Below are 23,512 nucleotides of genomic sequence, written 5' to 3' on the forward strand. Positions count from 1 at the left end.
TAGTGGGTGCAGGTGGGGCCCCTTTGTCACCTCCTGGGCTGGAGGTGCCACAGGTGAGCAGCTGACCGCTGTCCTGGGTCCCCTGCCACTGAAAGGTCAGGGCCGGGAGTTGGGCCCAACCTGGGTGCTGGCTGCCCCTCCTGTGTCTGGGGCTGAGCAACGCCTTCCTTGGCAGGTGGGGCAGGAGGCACCCCAGCGGTGGCCTGAGCGGCGCACCCGGAAGAACAATGACGGAATACAAGCTGGTGGTGGTGGGCGCAGGGGGTGTGGGGAAAAGCGCTCTGACGATCCAGCTAATCCAGAACCACTTTGTGGATGAGTACGACCCTACCATTGAGGTGAGCCGGGCTGCTCGCTGCTGGGCACTCACCGGGGAGGCGCCCACGCCTGGGACGCGTGCCCACAGCGGGCTCATGTGTGCGCCTACCTGGGAGGCATGCATGCAGGGCAGATGTGGCTGGCAGAACGGACCAGTCCACGAGTTAGGCCTGCCCTGCTCCCTCCCACAGCCCCTTGAGGTGGCGTGGGCTGCCTGCCCTCTGCTCCTGTAGTTCTAGGACCCAGGGGTGGGGATGGCCAGGGGCCCGGACGGGCAAGGGAGGGGCTGGGGGCCCAAAGGCTCTGCCCCGAGGGCAGTGCCGGCAGCTCCCTGACTTGCGCCCCTGCAGGACTCATACCGGAAGCAGGTGGTCATCGATGGGGAGACGTGCCTGCTGGACATCCTGGACACGGCAGGGCAGGAGGAGTACAGTGCCATGCGAGACCAGTACATGCGCACGGGCGAGGGGTTTCTCTGCGTGTTTGCCATCAACAACACCAAGTCATTTGAGGACGTTCACCAGTACAGGTGAGGGCTGCCTGCTGCCGCTGTGCACCCAGATGCAGCCATCTGAGGCCTGTGGCGGCTCATGGCCCTGTCCCTGCAGGGAGCAGATCAAGCGGGTGAAGGACTCGGACGACGTGCCCATGGTGCTGGTGGGGAACAAGTGTGACCTGCCTGCCCGCACCGTAGAGTCACGGCAGGCCCAGGACCTCGCCCGCAGCTATGGCCTTCCCTACATTGAGACCTCAGCCAAGACCCGCCAGGTGAGCCTCTTCGCTGCCCTGAGCTAGTGCAGGGACACACACCCCGGGGCCACGCTCACTGCCACCTTTCCCTCCACTCAGGGCAGCCGCTCTGGCTCTGGCTCCAGCTCCGGGACCCCTTGGGACCCCCCGGGACCCGGCGGCCCCAGCGGCCCCTCGAGCTGTAAGTCTCCCAGGCGGCAGGGCAGGGGGTGGCGAGGGCCATGGCAGGGCTCCCAGCCCTGCAGCCTGGCTGACACAGCCCTTGGGGAGGTGGGGGTCCCTGGAGAGAGCTGCCCTGAGCCAGGCCAGAGCGGTGGCCCTGGGGGCCCGACCCCCTGCCCCATAGGGTGCCTTGAGGGCCCCTGGAAGTCTGAGCCCATAATGGGGCTGCCCCAAACTTGGGCTGTAGCTCAGACAGGAGCTGGATGTGAGGGGGTCAGGCCCTGAGCCAGACTGGGCCTGCGGGTCCCTGCTACCCTGATTCGTGGAGGGGCAGCTGAGGACTGAGCCTGGAGAGGGGGTGGCCCTCGGAGGGTGTGAGTTACAGAGTCAGGGCTGGCAGGAACCGCAGGCACTGGCTCTGCCCGAGCTAGAGGTGGGAGTCCCTGCCTGCAGCTGGCAGGCCTCACTCGGCACTGAGTCGGGCCCTTCCCCAGGGCGTGGAGGACGCCTTCTACACGCTGGTTCGGGAGATCCGGCAGCACAAGCTGCAGAAGCTAAATCCCCCAGATGAGAGTGGCGCCGGCTGCGTGAACTGCAAATGTGTGCTGTCCTGACGCAGCGGGGGCAGCAGTAAGGTGAGCAGAGGCTCTGGGTTGTGCGGGGGCCACACGGGGCCGCCCCTGGGGTCAGTCAGCAGCCTCTTTTGTCCACTGCCCAGCACAGGCGCAGGCGTGGAGGTGCAGGATGCGAAGAGGCGGTGCTGATGGAAGGAGGCTCGGCAGGAAGGGAGGAAGGAAGTGCCGCCGGGGCCGGGCCAGCCCAGGACAGTGGACAGAGGTGACCTCAGACCTCCCACGGACGCTCTGCATAGACTGTCACGAACTGAGCCCTCCACCTCTCCCCTGCCCCTTGGGTGCAGGTGGAATCGCAGTAAATTATTGGATGGTGTGACCTGCAGTCGGCCTTGGGGTCGGGAGGCTGAGGGTGTGGCAACCTTGAGAACTTCCGGAGCCTGGGGCCCAGCCCAGTCTTCTGCCTGCTGCTGCTGCCCTTGCACATGGGCAGCTGGGAGGCATGGCCAGGTGCCTGGTGCCTTCTACAGACCTGTGGGTGCCATGAGGATTGCTGGGAGCATGGATGCCCCATTGCTCTTCCCACCCTGGGAGGCTTTCTTGGGGAACACTGGAACCAGACTGGGGTGGGTGTAGGCACGCTTTGCTTGGGGGTCCCCTGTAATCTGAGCTTTCAGACTGTGAAAGGAAGTTGTTGAGGATGGCCGAGTTGGCAACCTGGCCCCCGAGGCCTGTGCCCGCCCAGCCGTCCTCGGTCCCTAGCTGTAGAGCAGCACTGCTCAGAGACAGGGTCCCCAGTGCTCCATGATCGGTGTGCACTGTGGCCACCAGGCCCAGATGCAGCCGTGGGTTAATGCCTGACCTAGCACCAACCATCCCTGCCCTGTGTTGCCTGTTTCCCTGGCCAGGCTGTCAGCTTTGCCCTTCCCTGGTCAACATGGTGGCCTGTCACCCTGACACCTACCACAGCTCACTGACCTCACTTCCTTAGTATTTGTAGACCTAGGAAGCCATGCCTGTCTTGGGCCAAATTCAGTGGCCAGGATCACTGAGGTCCTCACCCTGGTTGGGGGGCCTGAAGTGCCTCTCCCTCCCAGTGCACAGGGACCTTGTAGGTCAGGGGTTTGTGTGAGGGGCCTGGCTGGCAGGGGCTAGCGTGAGAGGGCAGGGTGGCTGCTGCTGGCGGCTGGGAGCTCTGAATCTGCTGCTGCTCCAGTGGGCCTTGTTTGGATAGAGGCAGCGGGATACGGGCGCCCACCGGTCACTGCCCTGCAGGGAGTGTGCTACAGGAGCCACCGTGCGGGGGCTGTCCTGGGCCCGGCCTTCTGTCTTCAGTGGGCATGGGCGGACCTGGTGCCAGGGCCTTGGGGGTTGCAGGGATGGATCTGCTCTGAGGCCGTGGAATAGCTGGAGCTAGTGTCGATGGGAGAGAACAGTGTCTGTCTTTGGTGGGGCCGTCAGTGGCCTCATGGGACGCACATTCTGTGTGCTGCCCAGGCCTCTGAACCTCCTGTGTGGGGCAGGCTCTGTGGAGGGCCCCCATGCCGCCAATCCTTGGCCTTGGGGCCAGCCTGTGGGAGTTCAATGGACTGGGCCCTGTGCATGAGGGCACAGCTACCCTTGTAGGCCCTGGTGCTGGATGGGTGGGCTAGGCAGGGCCAGGTGGCCCCATTTGGGGAACTTTAGGGTGCTAGGAGGTGAGGGGAGCCACTGTGTCCCGAGAAATTCCTCAGCACCACCATTAGCTTCTGCACCGGGCCTAGCCTGCAGCCAGGTCCTCCTGCTCCGGTGTCTTCCCCGTGTTGACGGTGACACAACTCCTGGGTCTGCTGTAAATGTGGTTCTGGTCCACACTACGGGCAGGGGCAGCCAGGAGCAGGGCCTCCCTGCGCCAGCTGTGGGCCTCGGGCGGAGGTGGGGGCAGGAGGGTCTAGCCTCACTCCTGTGGCTCCCACCTGCCCTGCAGGGCACACTCCTGTCCTGGGAGACCAGAGTGAGGGGGCTGTTAGTGAGCCCAGGGCCCCCTAACCTGCCCAAGCAGGAGTTCTCCTGACATACCCTGGGCCCTCAGGCCACTTTGCTGGGGTGGACATGCAGGTGGTATGCAAATGTTTGCACCCACTGCCTTGATGCTTCTCTGAAAAGGCAGGCAGCCCCACCACATGGAAAAAAAAATGCAGGTGTCCCCTCTGCTAAGCTGGGAGAGAACAAGCCTTGGGTGTGGGAGCTAAGCCTGCCCAGGGGGGCACAGCCCCCAGGCTGGCCAGGTTCCACTTCCTCCCATGCACCTTACCCATGGTTGTCGGCTGCCACAGGACAGTGGCCAGTCGGAGGGTGGGTGGGTCAGGGTCACCTCCCCACTTGTGTTTCCCACGCAGTCCTGCCTTCAAGGGCACCTCCTGCCTTGGCCCTGCCAGGGCTCAGAGGTAGGTGTCTCAGAGCCTCACGGTGAGGGGGTAGGTCTGTGGGCACAGCAGCCGAGACCCTGAGCCCACATCTCAACTCATACCCCCACCAGCCCCACTTGGGGTTCCCACAATCCTCAAAGTCTTGAACCTCCTCAGGCCCTGGAGGAGGGAGCTCCAGCGGGGGCGGGGGCAAGTGGAGCGCACAGTCACGCTCAGAACTACGCCTGCTGAGTCCATGGAGGTGGGTGGGGTAGCACCCCGAGTGTCTCGCTTTAGGGCACCTTGTTGCTGGCTGAGAAGCAAGGACTCAAATCAGGTCCCCCAAAACAGACATGCCTGGTCCCTGCCCCCAGGTCAGGTGGTCATAGTGGAGGGGTCCTGAGCATGGAGGGGCTGGGAGGTGGCCCAGAAGAGGCCCCAAGAGGCATGGGGAGCCCCAGGAGGGGGAGGCTCACCGGGGGTGTGGCATCCAGGTTGAGGTGGGTACAGGGCTAGGGGTCCAGGGAGCATGGTCAGAGAGAGGTACAAGGAGAAGTACAATGCGCGAGACCATCTGTCCAGAGGGCAGGGGGCTCTCCTCCTGGCGCAGGAGTGAGGCAGGGGGGCTCCCCCAGGGCCCTGCTGTCTGAGGGTTGACCCTGGGCACCCTCCTCACCAAGGATCATGTGTGCACCCAGCTCACCTGCCACATCAGAGAAACACCTGCAGGGAGCACCGGAGGAGGCCCCCAGTGTCCAGCCTCGGTGGGGGTCTCACAGTTGTCCCACCATGTACTACCCCATGTGGATCTTAAGTCCCATCAAGCTCTGGAAGTGGCCCTGCAGGCTGCCATGGTAACTATGAAATGACCCAGGTTCAGTCAGCTCCAAAGCAGGCACGCGTCCTATGCTTAGAAATGTGGGCCGGGGCAGCAGGTGACTGGAGGGCTGGGACACAAGGTGGGTGGGAGCTCAGACGGGCAGGGGAAGCCTGGGAGGGGCTGGGAGATCTGGCTGAGCTGGGTCAGGAGAGCAGTCCCTGGGGCCGCCCACCTTCCCTGGGTGCAGCTCTGCCCTTCCTCCCAAGGCTCTGACGGCCGGCACGCTGTCTTCAGGCTCTAGATGCAAGTTTTATGACAACGGTGGCCAGGCACACTGCTGGCCTGGTATTTCCTCAAAGACCAGCACCTGCACTCAGCCAGCTCTTGGTCCAGGCAACCCAAGAGGGAGGTCTCATTCTTGGCTTTGAGATGAGGTGGGTGGTCCTGGTGCCCCCATCCCTTGAAAGCCCCTCTACTTTGGAGTGAACTGGAATCCCATTGGTCACATACTGAATTTGCACAAAGCAACAAAATGCCAGGGACCCGGCCAGCTGGGGTGCTCACTGTTATAGGTGGAATCAGCCAAAAGACTCAAAATGAGACAGTGCTAGAAGGTGAGGAGAGGGGAGACTTTTTTTTTTTTTTTTGAATGCTGACATGGTTAGTTTGCTTCTGTGTGAACAAACCCAGACACGGCATCAGACCAAGGCAGCGGCAAGACTGCCAGCGGGAATGAACAGTGAGGTCTTGCCAGCATGGTGCACTGACCCCACGTGTATGCTGGGATGAGTTTTTACCATGCTGGCTGCCTTTTTTGTTAGTTTGCATACATTAGGGTCCTGCAAAAAGGGTGCAGGGGTGTCACCTTCTGACCTCCAACTTGAGAGGGAGACAGAATCACCAGCAGCAGCCCAAGGCTGATTGCTGTGAAGCCAAACATGCTGCCACCCTCCAAACCTTTACACCAATTCTGACACCAACTGTCCCTCCCATGGCACTCACTACTTCTCTGCTGGGTTCAATTATGTGCTGCAGTGGCCACAAAGAACTCACAGACAGTACTCACGATTATGGGGTTGATTGGGAAGTGACAGGCTGCAACTCGGGTTCAGGAACGCACTCAGGACACAGTTCATCAGGACAGCCTCCCCTCTGCTGTGCCCTCAGCCACGCCTGTCTGGCCCCTGGCCTCTGCCCTGCTCGGGCAAGTGGGACAAAGCGCTTTGAGCTCTGCCGATAGGTGCACCCCACTCTGCCAGCAAGCCTCCTGCCCAAGGACATCCAGTTTGCTTTCTCGCTCCATGGGCTGGAATGCCCACCGCGCTGTCTCGTGCCTCGTGGTCTCTGCTGGGTCGTCTCTGCCAAGAAGGTCCAGCGCAGGGATCTTCACCTCCAGCTCCTCTCTTGATGGCTGTCAGATCCCCCCTTTGCCTCCAGGAGGGCTTGTTTTAAGCCCAGCAGCACAGCAATAATCAATCCCAACATTAGAGTTCCATGGGTGTCATGCCTTAGGCATGCACTGCTAACCATAAAGCTGGCAGTTCAAACCCACCAGCCACTCCACAGAAGGAAGACTGGTTAATCTACTTCCCTAGTGATACCACCTCGGAAACCCAAGGAGGGGTCTCTATGAGTCGCAAATGACTTGATGGCAGTGAGTTTTTTGTCTTATGCAGTAATCTGGTGGGAGTCACAAAGACCATGGCTAGAAAAGCTGCACCACAGGCCCCTTCATGACACACCATTCTGTGGCTTTACCAAATGCATGGTCACTTGTCCACCACACCAGTGCCCTATGGAGTAGTCCTGTCACCTGTAAGTCACTGGACATGCTCCCTGTAGTCACCTCCCCGCCACCAAGTCCTATCATGTATGTTTTGTCCTGCCCCATTCCAGAATGTCCTATGAGTGGCCCCTGGGGTCTGACTGACCCAGAGCTGAGGTGGCCTCTCACGGTGTATGTCCCTAGACTGCCATGCCTCATCCCCAGAAGTTGGTCAGTCCTGCTCTGAACCCACAAACACAGAATGTGCCTACATCTCGGGAGACAGAAAAGGGATACTTCTGAGAGGCCATGGACACTAGATGACTGGCTACGGATTTTTTTTTTTTTTTGCCAAAGTGTAAATGGATTCTTCTGACTATAAAACAATCAACCCAAAACCAAACCCACTGCCATCAAATCATTCGAACTCATGGCGACCTTAGAGGACAGAGCAGAACAGCCCCATAAGGTTTCCTAGTCTGTCAATCTTGGCAAACTGACAGAATACCCATTGAGATGTGTCAACAAAGAGCAGTTCTGGAGGCACTCACTTGGCTATGCCAAGAGATTTGGAAGACAGCTACCTGGCCAATTGACTGGAAGAGACTGATAGTTGTGCCCATTCCAAAGAAAACTGATCCCACAGAATGTGGAAATTATTGAACAGTATCATTAACATCCAATGCAAGTGAAATCTTGCTGAAGATAATAATTCAAAAACGGTTGCAGCAGTATATTGACAGGAAACTTCCAGAAATTCAAGCTGGATTCAGAAGAGGGTATGGAATGAGAGGTATCATTGCTGATGTCAGATGGATCTTGACTGAAAGCAAAGAATACCAAAAGTATGTTTACCTATGTTTTATTGACTATGCAAAGGCATTTGTGTGGATCATAACAGATTATGGATAATGTTGCAAAGAATGGGACATTTCAGAACACATAATTGTGCTCATGAGGAAACCATACATAAAACCAAGAGAGTGTCGTTTGAACAGAACAAGGGTATACTGCATGGTTTAAAATCAGGAAGGGAGTGCATCCTGTCATCATACTTGTTAAATCTGTACGCTGAGCAAATGATCCGAGAAGCTGGACTGTATGAAGAACGGGGCATCAGGATTGGAGGAAGACTCATTAACAACCTGTGATACGCCGACAACACAACCTTGCTTGCTCAAAGTGAAAAGGACTTGAAGCACTTACTGATGAAGATCAAAGACTACAGTCTGCAGTATGGATCACACCTCAACACAAAGAAAACAAAAATCCTCACAACTGGACCAATAAGCAACATCACAGAAAATGGAGAAAAGATTGAAGTTGTCAAGGATTTCGTTTTACTTGGATTCACAATCAACGCGCATGAATGCATCAGTTAAGAAATCAAATGACATATTGCACTGGGCAAATCTGCTGCAAAGACCTCTACAAAGTGTTAAAAAGCAAAGTGTCACTTTGATAACTAAGGTATGCCTCACCTAAGCCATGGTATTTTCAGGTGCCTCATATGCATGTGAATGCTGGACAATGAATAAGGAAGACCGAAGAAGAGTTCATGCTTTTGAATTGTGTTGGTGAATAATGCTGAAAGTACCATGGACTGCCAGAAGAACAAACAAATCTGTCCTGGCGGAAGTGCAGCTGGAATGCTCCTTGGAAGCAAGAATGGCCAGACTTTGTCTCACCTACTTTTGTCATGCTGTCAGAAGGGACCAGTCCTTGGAGAAGGATGTCATGCTTGGTAAAGTGGAGGGTCACTGAGAAAGAGGAAAGCCCTCAATGAGACAGACTGAAACAGTGGCCACAATGATGGGCTCAAGTATAGCAAGGCTTGTGAGGCTGGCACAGGACTGGGCAGTCTTTTGTCCTGTTGTGCACAGGGTTGCTGTGAGTCGGAGCTGACTTGCCAGCATCTAACAACAAGTCTTTATGGAAGCAGACTGCCCCATCTTTCTCCCGGAGAGCGGCTGGTGGGTTCCAACCACTGACTTTTTGGTTAGCAGCTGAATGCTTTAACCACTGTGCCACCCAAGCCCCTACCCAGGATTAGCTGTCTGATTTTATACCCGTATGCAGCCCTAACGCTGTGCTTGGCTGTGGAGACATGGCAGTTGAGCTCAGCAGTCTCCCACACAGCCCGCTCAGAGACACAGGTGCTTAAATGTGTGTGTGCGCTAGTGTGTGCTTTACACACACATAACACACTGCACAGTTGCACTGGTTTCCCCCCTAGTATTTCCTGGAGGCCATTCCACAGCAGTCCATGTAAAGGTACGTGTAGAGGCACAGAGTTCTGCTGTTCAGAGGGACAGTCCTTCACTGACTTAGGTGGGCTCTCAGTCTGTGAAGGAACCACGCTAACACTGACGGGCTCTCACACTCTACCCTTTGTCTCGTAGTGGAAAAGAAGAGGGAGCAGATAAGTTGACAGCAAAACAAGTCAGCTCCAAATGGCTGCAGTGTTCGTTGGAGCTAAATGAGGACAAGTCAGGACTGTGGGTCTTCACGCCCCCTTGGGAAGCCTCCACTGTAATGCACAGTGCAACCCACACAGACCCATGTCACTCTGGGACCTCCACACCTTCCAGGTATCTCTTCTTTCTCATTTTATGTCTGCTTTTTTAAAAATGACAAGCAATTAATGAGTAGACTTATTGTTAAACAGTTAAATGCTTCATCAACAGGAAAACAAAACCCCTTCAAAGATCTCTCTGCATCTCAGCCCCATTCCTTCCTCAGGTTGTCCCCAGTGTTGGCGTCCCCAAGACGGCTCCCAGGTTTGGTGACTCAGCAGCAGAGCTCATGGGACTCCCAGCTCTCTGCAAGGAAACACAGCAAGATCAGCCGAAGGAAAAGGTGCATGGCTGGGACCAGAGGAAACCAGGCACCAGCGTCCAGAGTTCCCTCCCAGCTGGGAGCCATGACAACACATGCCAAGGGCTTTCCACCCGGGAAGCGTAGAGACTCAGCACCCAGGTGTGATAGCTGGAGCTGTGTGTCCACTTGGCAGGACCACAATTCTGAGTGGTTTAAACAGTTGAGAAGTGGGTTATTCCTATGATGAGATCAGATGTGTATGTTTTGAGCAGCCAATTCGTTGAAAGGGAGTTTCTCTAGGGGTATGGCCTGCTTCCAATACATTTATGGAATCCTGGGAAAAGAGCCACTCTTTTGTGGATCGGGATCCTGCTGTGCTGCCTACAACTGTCTGTGAGAGAACAACCCACCATTCGGCCTGGAGATCTCGGATTCGTCATTCATTGGAGTCAACAGCTGGTACACTGCCTGCCAGCCTCGAGCTCCTCAGCCCCTGCAGATGCATGAGTTGGGAAAAGCCTCCGGCTTGACATCTGATCCGAGAACTTGGGACTTGGCAGCTTCTGTGTGTGTGAGCCATTTTCCTAAGATAAATTTCTCTCTCTCTCTCTTTTAAGTTTATCTATATATAAACTTTACCAGTTTTGTTTTTCTAGAGCACCCAGCCTAACACACCAGGGTTCTCCTGGGGGCTAGTCATGTAGGCACTGTCTGCCTGGCGATCTGTTAACCATCAGCTCCATCTTGTTCTCTCCCCTGAATTCTAGGGGGCTGGAAGCCTGCAAATGACACTTCCCAGCCTCCCCAGTCACTTGCCTTCTGATCAGATTCAGCTGATGCAGGGCACTGCCAAAAGCTACGAGGTGGAGGGAGGGGCCGGCAGTGCCTGAAGAGGATGGCACGGCCTGTTGTCAGCAAGGACAGAGGCTCCTGGCTCCTGCTGAGGGGCCGTCCCTGCAGCCTCCCGCAGATCAGCTCTGCCTGCAGGTCTGTGGGACCAGCAGTTCCCACATCTCTGGGTACTGTCTCCTCCACTTCCTCTTCTGACCTGTCATGTTCCCTGTGTCAGACACCTCTGCACCTGTAATACCTGTTGTCATCAGTGGACACCAACATTAACCATTCTCTAGTACTTGGATGCTGAAGTTCTTTCCAGTTTTCTTCTGCTGCAAACAGTGATGCAATGAACTTCCCCAGGACAGCTGCCTAAAAGCAGAATTGCTTGTAAAGGTGTTCAGGTGTTTAAAGTGTGACAGATGCTGCCAAACTGCCCTCCGCTGAGCCAGCACAGATCTGTACTCCCACTGACACCATGCAGTAATGCCAGTTTTCACCCACTCGCACCAATTCCAGATCATAATCCTCACAATTTTAACTGGTGGGAAAGAGTGATGTCCCTGTGCTGTCTTCAACTGCATTTCTCTGATTACTGGTCAGGTTGGGGGTCTTGCCAAAGTCTCTTGTGAACTGTGAGTTTGTACCCTGTGGTGGTTAAGTCTGTGTGTCAGCTTGGCTGGGCCTGGTTGAGTGGCTGGGCAGCTGGATGTAACAATTCCCCACGGTGAGACTGGTAATAAACTCCATGGTGCAATCTACTGGAGCAGCTTTGGGTATGTGGTCTGCTTCCTGTATATAAGCAGCAGCTTTGGAAATGGTCTCTAGCTTATGGCATGCGGTGTAGTAAATTACTTAGTGTGGCTTTTCTACCCGTAAGTCTTTGTAAACTCCAAGGTGGGATTTTCTATGAGCAACTGAGGAGCTCCTGATTGCTGAAGTTGTCCACCTGGAGTATTTCTGTTGGGTGTGGCACAAAACAATGTTCTGGGAGGTGCCCACTCTCTCTCAGGTGCTTAGAGTTCTGATGCTAAGATTGGCTAGTTTGACCACCCTGCTGGGCTCAAAAGGAGGCCTCCTGGAGGCAGAACTCTCTGATTGCTGGTTGAGGAAGACGTGCTGCTGAAAGAGACACGCACCCCGGAAAGAGACATGCGTTGCTGGGAAAGAGACGCAAGAGACACGCATTGCTGAGTGAGACACCAAGGGACACGCACACTGCTGGGAGAGAGACTGTGAGAGACTGTTGGCTGAGGGACAGTGGGCTGGGAGAGAGACTGAGCGTTCTTTCTGAATTTGAATTGTAGCCTGTGGCGCTTCCCTAATAAACCCCATAATCTGTGAGTTCTGTGTGGCCACTGCAGTGAATTATCGAACCCAGGAGAGAGGTGGTGGTGCTTTGGGAGGAACGGTTGGTGAAAGGGCTGGAGAGAGGCAGCATGTCTGGCCTTGCAGTGATAGGCCTTGGGTTACTGCTGGTAATCTTGTCTTCCTCTTGTAGGGTTAGAGGAGGTTGGAACATGTGGCCTCCTTGCCATTTTTGCATGGCACACTTGGATCCTGCATGTAGCCGCATCATTCAGCAGCCTGTCATGCTTCTGCTGACCTTGGGACTTATAATGGACTTGAATTAATGGCCTGCTGTGTGGTTTGGTAACATCGGGACTGTGCCATTGTATCTGTTGACCTTGGGCTTGTTAGCCTCAGCAGCCAGTAGCTGTCTGAGTGAAGAGATGCCTCCAGCTTCAGTGGGCCAGGAGCAAGAGGCAGAGCTGAAGCCCAAGGTCGAGGGGCTTTCCCACAGCCTCTAGAACCTGGCAGTTGGAACTCAGACTTCTAGCCTCCTGAACTGTAAGACAATAAACTCCTGTTTGTTAATGCCATCCCATTTATGGTATATTCTTGTCAGAGTGGCACTAGGGAGCCAGAACAGAATATGGTGCCAAGAGAGTGGGGTGTGCTTTGATAACTAAAATGTGGAAACAGGAGTGGAGTGCGTCCTTGACCTGAGACCCTGGCAGAGAGACTCTGGCATACGGCACGAGAGACGGCAGGAGCAGAGCCGAGAGACCAGCATGAGAGATGTCAGCAGAGAGACCGGCATGACAGACGGCAGTAGCAGAGCCCAGAGACTGGCATAAGACAGTGACAGCCTTACCAGCCCACAGAGGAGAAAGCGCCTTTGGTTAGGTGGCTTCCTGGTGGAGTGGGTTGCCTTTGGGCATTAATTGGTAGAAAAGACCAGCATGAAATGGAGTAGCAGGTTGGCCAGCCCACTGAGCAAGAAAGCTGAGTGCTTTCAGGGCAGGAAGATTTCCAGTGGAGTGGGTTGCCTTCAGCATTAATCAGCAGAAGCGGAGAGACCAAGGAAACTGATACAGAGCTGCCTCAGCCTGAAAGGGTAGGACCATGGCCTTTGGGGACTGAACCACCACAGCCCCTTAGGTTTCAAAGAACTAGACCTTCACCAACTTGGTTCTGGAGTGTGGGGCTGCTCGTTCATGTGCGCCAGTGGGATGGAGCCATAGCCGCTGCTCAGGAGTGAGGGGGCGGGGCTGCCATGCCCAAGAGGGAGAGAAACAGGCCCACCAGGCCAAGGGGTAAGGTCGCCACTTCGGGGAACTAGGGGACTGGAGCCACCCAGTGAGAGAGATCTGTACAGATGCCACCCAATGAAGATCTGTACAGGTGCCAAGTTGACAAGGGGTGGAATTGTGGTGGTTAAGTCTGTGTGTCAACTTGGCTGGGTCTGGTTGAGTGGCTGGGCAGCTGGATGTAGTAATTCCCCATGGTGAGATTGGTAATTGACTCTATGGTGCAATCTATTGGAGCAGCTAAGTAGCTGCTTTGGTTATGTGGTCTACTTCCCGTATATAAGAAGCAGCTTTGGGAATGGTCGGACCCTGCATGTAGCCATGTCATTGTTCAGCAGCCTGCCATGCTCTGCTGACTTTGGGACTTACAATGGACTTAAATTAATGGCCTGCCGCGTAGTTTGGTAACATCAGGACTGTGCCTTTTTACTTGTCAACCTTGGGCTTGTTAGCCTCAGCAGCCAGCAGCTGTCTGAGTGAAAAAAAGCCTCTAGCTTCAGTGGGCCAGGAGCTGGAGGCAGAGCTAACACCCAAGGCTGAAGAGCTTTCACCTAGCCCCCAGAACTTAGCCCTTTCAACTTGGACTTCTAGCCTTCAGAACTGTAAGAGAATAAACTGCTGTTTGTTGAGGCCATACCATTTATGGTATATTCTTGTCAGAATAGCACTAGGTAACCAAAACATATCCATTACCCATTTTATGAGATGGGTCTGACTTAGAGTTCTTCATATATTCGGGATACCAATCATTCCTTCGTTATGTATGTTGGAAATAATCTTGCCTGATATATCATGGGACTTTTACTCCAAAGTCACAAGCATCATCTTCTATTCCTCTGATTAGCTCCAGTTCTGCTCTTGCTTCTGTCTGGAATAAAGGAAACACCTTTTCCCAAAGTGACTGTCCAGTTGGGCCACGTATCTGCTTCGTTGTCCATGCTCTGTCCTTGATTTAGAACACCACCTCTGTCGTAATCTAAATTCCCAGACACACAGAGGTCTACAGGGCCCTCTCCCACACTCACACATCTGTCTCTTCACACACTTGACACCAACGGCTCCAGCCTGTGAAGGGGTGTTGGGCACTCAGGTAGTTCGGGCAGTGTGAGACTGCTGGCCTCGCCCCTCTTCAAAAACATCTGAGTTCTTCTTGCATTTACATTGCAGATGAACTTCAGAACCAGCTTGTCGAATTCATTAAAAACCCAGATGGGATTCTGACTGGAACTGCATAGATGATAGGTTTATCTGAGTATAAACCAAAAACAAAAAAACCAAAGTCACTGCTGTTGAAGTCAGATCAACTTACAGCGACGCCTCCTTGGGTTTCTGAAGCGGTATCACTATGGACGTAGATTGCCCAACCTTCCTTCCAAGGAGTAGCTGGTGGGTTTGAACTGCCAGCCTTCTGGTTAGCAGTCAAATGCCTTAGGCACTATGCCACCAGAGCTCCCCTATCTGAGTATACTCAGTATTTTTATAATGCCGATTCATCTCATCCGTGAACATGGCAACTTTTCTTTATGCTTCCAGGTTATGCAGTTTTCTCCACACTGACTATGCGTTTGTCAGTGTGATTCCAGGTAGCACATAACCTTTACTGTTAATAAGATCTGGTTGCATTTCTTATTGGTTATTTCTGGTGTACAGGATACAGAACAGTGTGGTGGGGGCGTCTGGCCTCCTCCGACTTTGTAGGCAGGGAGAGACAATCGCCACCAGCAACAGCCCAAGGTTGATTCCCATGAGGAAGAGCTCAGACAGACTTCTACCCTCCTACCTTTTTTTTTTTTTTTATGAATTCTGACACAAGCCGTCCCTCCCACGGCACTCTCTACTTCTCTGCTGGGTTTGCTAAGTTATTGCAATGGCCACGTGGAACTCACAGACCATATAGTTATGGGGTTTATTAGAGGAGTAACAGGTTACGATTCAGGACCAGGAATGACTCAGGGTATAGTTCTTTGATCAGGACAGCCTCTTCTCACCTGGGCCCACAGACAGGCCTTTCTCCCTTGGGCTAGCCCAGTCTCTGCCCTGCTGGGTAAGTTTTACAAAGCTCTTTAGCACTGCCAGTAAGTGCCCAGGGGCAGGCACCCCACTTCACCAGTAAGCCTCGACCCGAAGGCACTTTCTTGGTCCGGGGGTCAGCACGCCCACTGTAACAGCCTTGCTCCATGGCCAGGAAGCCCACTGCACGGTCTCCTGCTGGTCTCCTGGTTCTTCTGCTGCTGGTCTTCTGCTGGCATTTCTTGCTGTCTTGCACCATGGCTGTCTCCTAGGACTAGGAGGTTCTCAGCACAGGGATCCTGGCTCTAAAGGATGCATTCCACTCCTAGCTCTTTTTTGTCTACCTCTGGGATAACTCAAGTGACCAATCCCCTTGTTAGGGCTCCATATACCTTATTTGCACGGTCCCAGCCCCACAAAGCTGCCATACACCTTATTTGCATTATTAGCAAGCTATCCAATGCCCTTGGTAGGCCACGAGCACCTCATTTGTAATTCCCACCCAGTCATTTTGGGCTCAAACATAGATTATGAGGATGGCTCAGTACCAAGCAGTGTTTCACTCTGCCCCATACACAGGGTTGCTATGAATCGGAACTGACTCGGCAGCACATAGCAACAGTAACAACGACCTAGTCATCCGGCGGGAGTTATGACTACGGCGAGGAGAAAAAGTCCACAGGCAGGTGATCCAGCACACTGCAGGCCACACCCAGGCTTTTCCCGGTCCTTTCCTACTTGCTGGAGAACTCCCCCTCCCCTGCGTTTTACCAGCCTTTGGTAGGGCAGAGCGCCCCCCAGGTGAGCTTGCTCAGGTGCCAGCCGTCCAGGTCTGTCTGCTGCAGGTACCCATGGGATCTGGTCAGGTCCTCCAGAAGTTGTCACAGCTTCACCTTCTCTGGTCTGACAAAATTTAACTGAGAGAAGACTATTTCTCAGCATAGCTAAACCTTCAAGGGACGTTAGGTTTGGCCACTGTCCTCCAGTCCAGCTGTGCTGCCCCCCCAGTCTACTCTTTCACACTTACAGCATCTACAATGCTAATTTTTACAGTCACAATTAACCCTGTTAACATCACCACTCACAACTGAATCCTACAACCCTACCGACATCATCTCCCACCCTCCCTTCCCATACTCATGAGGAAAAGAGGAAACTATGCAGTGGGTATCCACCCTTGTCCCCTCATTTTCAGTGTAAACATGCCCATGAAGTGTGTAAGCCAGCCACTTCATGCCTTTATCTCCCCTCATTGTAGATAGCCAATTTCTAAATTGTCTGTCCCTATCAAACCAGGACTATGAAGAGACACGCATGTGCCTTGGCCTGACGAAGCTTCTGTTTTGGTGGAACTTTGAGCATCTGCATCCACAAGCAATGCCCAGTGCAGAGCAACCATCAGACCACAGCACTTTACACCAGCTTATGCTGTCAACCATCCCAATCTCTCTTCATTGGGTTGGGTCTGGGTCAGCTCATCCCCAAGCCCCATAGGCTAGGCCAGTGGCTACCAGCTGTAGGCTCAGGAGTCCACATAACTCCCTGCATTCCAGACCAGCCAGCCCCTTTGCTCTTTCTCTCGTCCTTAGCCTCCATGGGCTAGGTCAACAGGTGCCAATGGACCATGTCCAAACCCAGTCTATCTCTTCATTGCTGTACCTTCCCCACTTCCACTCATGTTGTGGCCCCAGGCAGTCACCCAAGCAAGTGTACCAGGCTGTCTGCTTGCTGCCTTCTTTTACCTTCCAGTTCTGGAAGGGGATTCTTCTGGGGCACTGACTTTCCTGCCTCTTTGTGTTCAACAGCAAAACGTAAAACACTTGCTGGAAATTCAAAAACCAAAACAATCGTTCTTTTTTTAGCCCCACAGGTCCTTCCTTCAGATGCAAACCTTCTGCTCTCTCAGCATCCGGTGGGTTTGCAGTCATAGATGCGAAACTCAGGGAGACCCTGCCCAGGCTCGAGTCCTACCCAGTCCCACTCCCCATGGCTGCTGGGGGGAGGGACCATCCTTATGCTCTCCTGGGAGCCTCAGGGGAGTGACCTGGACAACTGTGCCCTGTACACATCCCACATGGCAGTGAGGATGGCCCATGGGGCTATGCTGAACCCTGGGCCCAGGACAGCAGCATAGTCCCAGCTAAGGAGACACATGGAGGGGGGTCAGGTTGTAATGGCCTTTGTTCCAAGTCCATATCACAGTGCCCATAGTCAGACCCTGAACACATGTGGGGGTCATTCTCTAGGATCCTCAAGTCTCCCAGGGAGTAAACAGACTCAGCACATGGCCAACCATCTACCTTGACCCCCTGGCCCCCCAGGCCTTAGCCTGGACGTGGGGCCCATCCCTGGCAGAACCACAGAAGCCAACGCCCCCAACCCAATGACGATGAGGAAAAATTTGTCCCATGTGGTCCTTCTATCGTCCTGGTCAGTGACGACGGGGACATGTGGCTTGAGGTGGTGGTGGAGGTGACTGCTGTCGAAGGTGGTCTCCCCCACTCCAAGCCCAAGACACACAGTGTGGCCCTTCTTCCTGGCTCAGGATATGTGATTTTTAAAGTGATGTGTTTACACAGGTGAGCAGGAATATGGCCCCATGGCCCTCCCCCAGCATCAGTGTGTCCTTGGCTGCATCTTGTAGGTCCTCCTGGGTGCTCTGGTGACCTCACTCACCATTTACCAAGAGCCCAAGGGGTTGGGGCCTGTGACAGGCATTGGGGGGACACGCAGACACCAGCAAGAAGCCCTCTACCCTCAGGCAACCTGCTACTTGAGGGCTGGAGGTGTGATGAGAGGAAGGGAGGCGGGTGATGGGAGAGGAAGGGGCGTGAGGGGACATCCACCAGATGGCTGTTTGGGTTGGATCATGAAGACAAAGCAGAAACGAAGCAGCCCAAGAGACATGCCAGCATGGACCCTGGGGAGCGGGAGTATTTCTGTGCTGTCCAAATGCCACGTCAGGCCAATCTGGCACATTTAGAAAGAAAATTACAGACTTTACTTTCTGTAACTCAAGGCATCCTGAACATGGCGTATGCGGGGAAGGGAAATCCTGCCACACATACGACCGTCCCAACTTGTAGATGTCTGTGAAGTCAGTGTGGATGAGGAAGTTCCCTACACCTCCTCCCTCAGCCGCACAGAAGCCATCGGGTGTGTGCCACAAAGGGGAGCACAGGCTCCTGGGTGAACACTCGAAGAGACGTGCTGACTGACCCTGCTGAGCTTATCCATGTGAGCCTATCTGGAGGTGGGGCTGGGAGGTCGTGGCCTCAGGAAAAATGACCTGAGAGAGTGCCCCTTTGGCAGATCCCCCAAAACACCCTTCTCCCAGTAGGCGTGGGAGCCAGGCTAGCTGCTCCTCCCAGGGTGCTGAGGACTCTGAGCCTCTCATGCCAAATCTAGTGCCAAGGAGCCTAAGTCTGCACACCTGTCCCATGCGTGAAGAGAAGGGAGCCCTCCCTCGACCTGCGAAAACAGCCAAGCTGCAAGCCTTAAATGGCCCGCCCAGTCACCAAGCTCACAGTGACCCAGCAAGGATCAAACCCGGGTCTGCTGGCCTTAGAACCTGAGTGTGTCTGCAAACTAGCCCACCTCCTTTACAGAAAATCAGCAAAACAGCCCAGGACAAAGGACTGGGGAGGTGCCCCAGAACACCTAACGCCTGTGGAAAATCACAAAGTTTACGCACTAATGTTCATGTTTATTCTTCTGAGGACATCACACTCATGTTCTCAGAAACTTACTACTCTTTGCTTACAGCTCTAACAAGCCTTGACTGTTGGTTTCCCTTCAACACAAAGAAATAAATGGGAACAGCAAGCGGCCTGGGCGCAAGGCAAGAGGCCACACATGTCCTCGAAGGTCCCTCTCCAGCCCTGCTACCCCCATTGTATCACAGACACCGTGAGGGACTGTTCTTGGCATTTCTTCCTCCTCCTCTGAAAACTCTGCCGCCTGAGTAGGGCCAGCACTGCAAGCAGGTGGTGTCCCTCCGCCCAGGCACCTGCTGGATGCCAGCCAACAAACAATTCTCAAACTATTTGTTAATTTTTAAAAAGTCAGTCGAGGTCAGCACACTGTGTTTAGAGAATAGGAGAGGGAACGGCATATTTAAACAAGAAACAAGCATCAAAACGGTTTAAAACAAGCCCGTTTCTTCCCTGACACCCTCCTACCCTTTTGCTACAGCAGAACCGGGGGCTCCCGGGGGCATAGCTTCCCCGCGGGCTCTTTCAGCCCTGCCCAGGAGACAGCAGCCGTCCTGTCCTCACCCTCACTGTGGCTCCCACCTGCCTGAGTGTGTCTGCAGACACCTTGGCCCCACCCTCTGCAGCCTGGCCCGTCGTGCCTCATTCCAGGTATGCAACCCTGCAGGAAGGAGTCACAGCCCTGGCCTCAGGCCTTGACTTCCTCCCCTTCCCCCTTCCCTCCATCAGACCCTGTCTGTTCTGCTCCACGCTGTATCCCCAGCAGCTCCCACGGCTTAGTAAACACGGGCTGACTGAAAGCGTTTGGGTGGGACCTCCAACTGAGGCGTTACCCACAGATTGCAAAGGAGGCCCTAACAAATACCCTCACAGAGACAGACGGATGATCCGGCAGCTCATCTACCAGAAAGTGCGATAGCTTCGTGACCCAGCCAATAGCTGGCGTTTCTGCTCCGCAGACCCCTCACCTGCAGACAGGGAGCAGCACGGGTCGTCCTGGGCAGCGACAAGGAAGCGCTAGGACAGCGCAGACTCACGGCCACAACTCCTAAGTGACTGCGATTGCCCAGAGTCTCCAGGGGCCGAACCGAGTCCCCTCCACGCCAACTTCACTGCGCAGGCAGGGCCGGCTCCCTGCGGGCCGGGGGCGCGCCTTCGACAGCGCGAGGCCGCGTCCTCACCGTGCTCGAGCTCTCAGGCCGGCCCACCTCACGGGTCTGTAATGTCCGTCGTCTGGCGCTGGCAGCCGGGCCAGTGAGGGAGGCGGGGAGGGCCGCGCAGGGGCGCCGTGCAGCCCCGCGGGAAGGGGGCGCGGAGCCACGCAACGGCCCGCGCTCGCTCACGCACGACTCCGGGCCCCGCCCCTCTGACTACTGGCCACACCTACCTCCGCAGGCCCCGCCTCCGCCAGTGGGGCCCCGCTCCTCAACACCGGCTCCGCCCTCCCGCCGCCAACCCCGAGTGAGGCCGGTCCACTAGGCCCCACCCCTAGACCCCGCCCCCTTCCCGCCCGCCCCGTCAGAAACCGGCCGTCTAGCTCTTCCTCCAGAGACCAGCGAAGAGACAATCGTCGGTCGTTCCACGAGAGGTCAGTCACTCCGGTGGTCAGTCACCCGCGGGCCCTCAGACGGCCGGGGGCCCGGGATCCGCTCTCACCTTGGCCCGGCCGCCGTGGACGCGCTCGGGGCGCTGCCAGGCGTTTGGAGCCCGGGCTGGAGGGTCGGTGGGGAGCGGACACGTGCGTACAAGGGCAGTGGTCCGGGCGAGGGGCGTTCGGCGAGGGGGCGGGGCTGAGCGCGCCCTCCGAGGCAGCAGCACCGCCCAGCGGACGTCGGCACGCTCCGAGGACGTCAGCGCGCCCGAGTGCGCTACGCGCGTGCGCGCCCTGCCCTGGTTCTTCCCTGGGCTCACTTTCAAGTCACGTCCCAGGGCGGTAGGTGGACGCCTGCGTGGTACTCCTGGGGCGGTCGCGGCCTGCCGGGACCCTTTTGGGGGGGTCCATTTGTTCGCTAGAGACCCACAGGCTACACAAGCAAGGCGTGGCCCAGCCAACTTTTTTCCCCAAGTGAGTAATTGACTTTACTCACCAAGGAACGTTCTCCTGAAGGAAAGCCCGGCGGAAAGGACTGGCTCAGGTCCCACCTTCTGGGCTGTCGGAGGGGTGGGGCATCCCTGTGACCTGAGATCGGAGATTAAAGAGGCCTTGGGCACCCGCCGGTGGTCCTTCCCCCCCCGGGAGTCGGTGAGCGAGCGGACCCTTCCCCGGGCAAGAGCACTCAGACTTTTGCATGCGCTTCGGGGCCCAAGTCCGGAGCAGCCCACGGTGCACAGTCCGGCGTGAGGTGTGCGTACAAACTAGCGTCCTCACCGGGCGGACGAAATCGGGCCCCGCTTTGGTGACGGGAGGACCAGGGCCAGAATTCCATCCCACAGCGTCTACTGCGGCTCAGCAACTCGGCCTCTGTTAGGGCCCTGAGCGCCCTGGGGGCTGGGACTGCGCCAGGGACCCCAGAGCTGACGGAAGTGCGCACCCGGAGTCCCTGCAGGCACGTGGGGTTCCGTGTCTGGAACCAGCCGAGGTGCTGTGCGCTGCGCAGAGGGATGAGGACAGCCGGGGCGTTTGAGGGGCGCGCTTGGGCCTGCTGGGTTCTAGGACGGTGTGCCAGCCAGAACGGCGAGGGATTAGCTGCAGGGCCGGGAACAGCTTCCCTGTTCACCATGGAGCCTGGGTGGGTCAACGGAGTACCTTCGTACAGCCTCGCGATGTAGCCATTAAAATGGCACTGGGTACTGGATTCTTGAGTGAGATGGATTATGATGGAACATGTTAGCTTATTGTTACTGCTGTAACAAATCACCAAGATTCAGCGGCTTTGAACAAGACAGTTTTATCTTAGGGTTTTGGAGGTCTCAGGGGCTAAAGTACTGGTGTTGTCGGGCTGGTTCCTTCTACAGGCTTCAGGGGTGCATCCATTCCTGCCATTTCAGCTTCTTGGGCCCCCTGGTCCTCTGCTCTCTCCCAGGGCCCTTCCCTGTCTTTGAAGTACATCCCTCCAATTCTGCTTCTGTCCTCACACTTCCTCGGACCCTGACCCCCTGCCTCCCTCTTATAAAGACCCTCTGATTGCAGTTCGCCTGCCATAATCAAGGGCATTCTCCCCACTTGAAGCTCCTTCATGTAATCACATGCACAAAGTCCTGGCACCACGTGAAGTCATGTATTCACAAGTTTTGGAAATTCAGATGTGAGGGGAAATTTCTGCCATCCACACCCGAGTCACATTTGTGTTCCGGTTTTAAGATGTAGATGTGGATGTTGAGAAGGCGTGGGGCTCACACAGCATCAGTGCGCTTGTCTAGGGGCATGCCTTCTCCCCTCTCTGCACACACTCAGTGAGCTGTGCTGGGCCCCCTCCCTGCCTGCATACAGTCGTGTTGCCCCTCCCCCCCATCACACTCTCAGTGAGCCATGCTGGCGCCCACTTCCACAATGTCAGTTCTCTACTTCCTGCAACAGCCGTCTCCTCTCCCCTGCCTTTGCCCCCACCCCCCAATCTCTGTCCTTGGCTCCCTTACAACCAATTCTTAACACAGCAGCCAGGGAATCTGTGAAGACATGGGTCCTGCCACCTCCCTACTCAGACCCTGGTTGCTCACAGAGCTGCAGAGACTAGGCAGACATGCCAGCCTCATCTGGGTCTGATCTAGGGCGCTGGAGTTGTGATGTTTGTGACATGGTAATTTCTGCTCAGTGTCACCTCCCTGATTCTGGTGGTGTAGTGCCCAAGGCATTTGGCTGCTAACCAGAAGATTGGTGGTTCAAGCTCACCAACCACGCTGTGGAAGGAAGACTGGGCAGTCTACTTCCATAAAGATTGACCGCCTCGGAAACCCAAAGGGGGCCACTGTGAGTTGGAATTGACTTGATGGCAGTGAGTTTGTATTTTTTTTTTTTGGTTTGCCCTCTCCTTGCCAGCTCTCCTGATTCCCCTGACCCCTGCTTTATCTTTCCATCACACCCACCACATTCTGAATATTATTAATTTCCCTTTTCAGTTCACCCTGTACTGTAAGTGGCCCATGGCAGCGACTTTGCCCTGTTTTGCTCATGGGTGGCGCTCACGAACTTAGGACAGTGCCTGTTACACAGTAGGTACTCAGTAAGCAGTTGGAGTGTTTATGTGGTTAGAAAAGAGCTTCCCCAAGTCAGCACCTACCAGGACTACTCGTGCCATGCCCAGCAGGGTTCTTCCAAGCCTACTGCTCCATACCTTGTTCTGCACTTTGGAAGCAGAGCAGTGCCCCCAAGGGACTCACCAGCCAAACAGACTCTAACTGGCCGCCCAGTGATACGTGATGCCTTATGTCAGATGTGGGTTCTTGCCAGGTTAGTACTTACAAAATGCTGCAGACATTTTTTTTTTTTTAAATACATTTTATTTAAATACAATTTATGTACAGTGAAACACCCAAAACTAAAGTGGCATGGGTCACATCTTGACCACGTCTCCGAGCCCCGCAGAGTCCTGGCTGGTAGGAGTGGAAGGGTGTGCACACGGCTTAGAGTTGGCCAAGCTGACCTCCCAAAGGCAGGCCTCACCACACCCATTCCACTGTCATCATCATTGTCATCTATCCATTTGGTAGAAAGCTGTGACTCAGAGTCAAGTTTTTTCTGCACTCTGGAAAATTCCAGTACCCTGCTGGTGGGAGCGGGTGGAGGGAGGGAAGCTCTGCCCCTGGGCCAGCCACCCTGTGCAGGATCCC

At 55.2% G+C, this 23,512-nt stretch overlaps 1 protein-coding gene across 1 annotated transcript; it reads left to right on the plus strand.

Annotated features, from left to right (window-relative positions):
• Window positions 1-227: 227 nt before the first annotated feature.
• HRAS (HRas proto-oncogene, GTPase) lies at window positions 228-1,844 on the plus strand. The gene is made up of 4 exons (XM_007949302.2): window positions 228-338; window positions 669-847; window positions 927-1,086; window positions 1,725-1,844. The coding sequence occupies exons 1-4, from the start codon at window positions 228-230 to the stop codon at window positions 1,842-1,844; spliced, it is 570 nt and encodes a 189-aa protein (XP_007947493.1).
• Window positions 1,845-23,512: the final 21,668 nt, after the last annotated feature.

The sequence above is a fragment of the Orycteropus afer genome, unplaced genomic scaffold (assembly GCF_000298275.1).
Source record: "Orycteropus afer afer isolate SDZICR_OR568_19922 unplaced genomic scaffold, OryAfe1.0 scaffold00244, whole genome shotgun sequence".
Classification (NCBI taxonomy): domain Eukaryota; kingdom Metazoa; phylum Chordata; class Mammalia; order Tubulidentata; family Orycteropodidae; genus Orycteropus; species Orycteropus afer.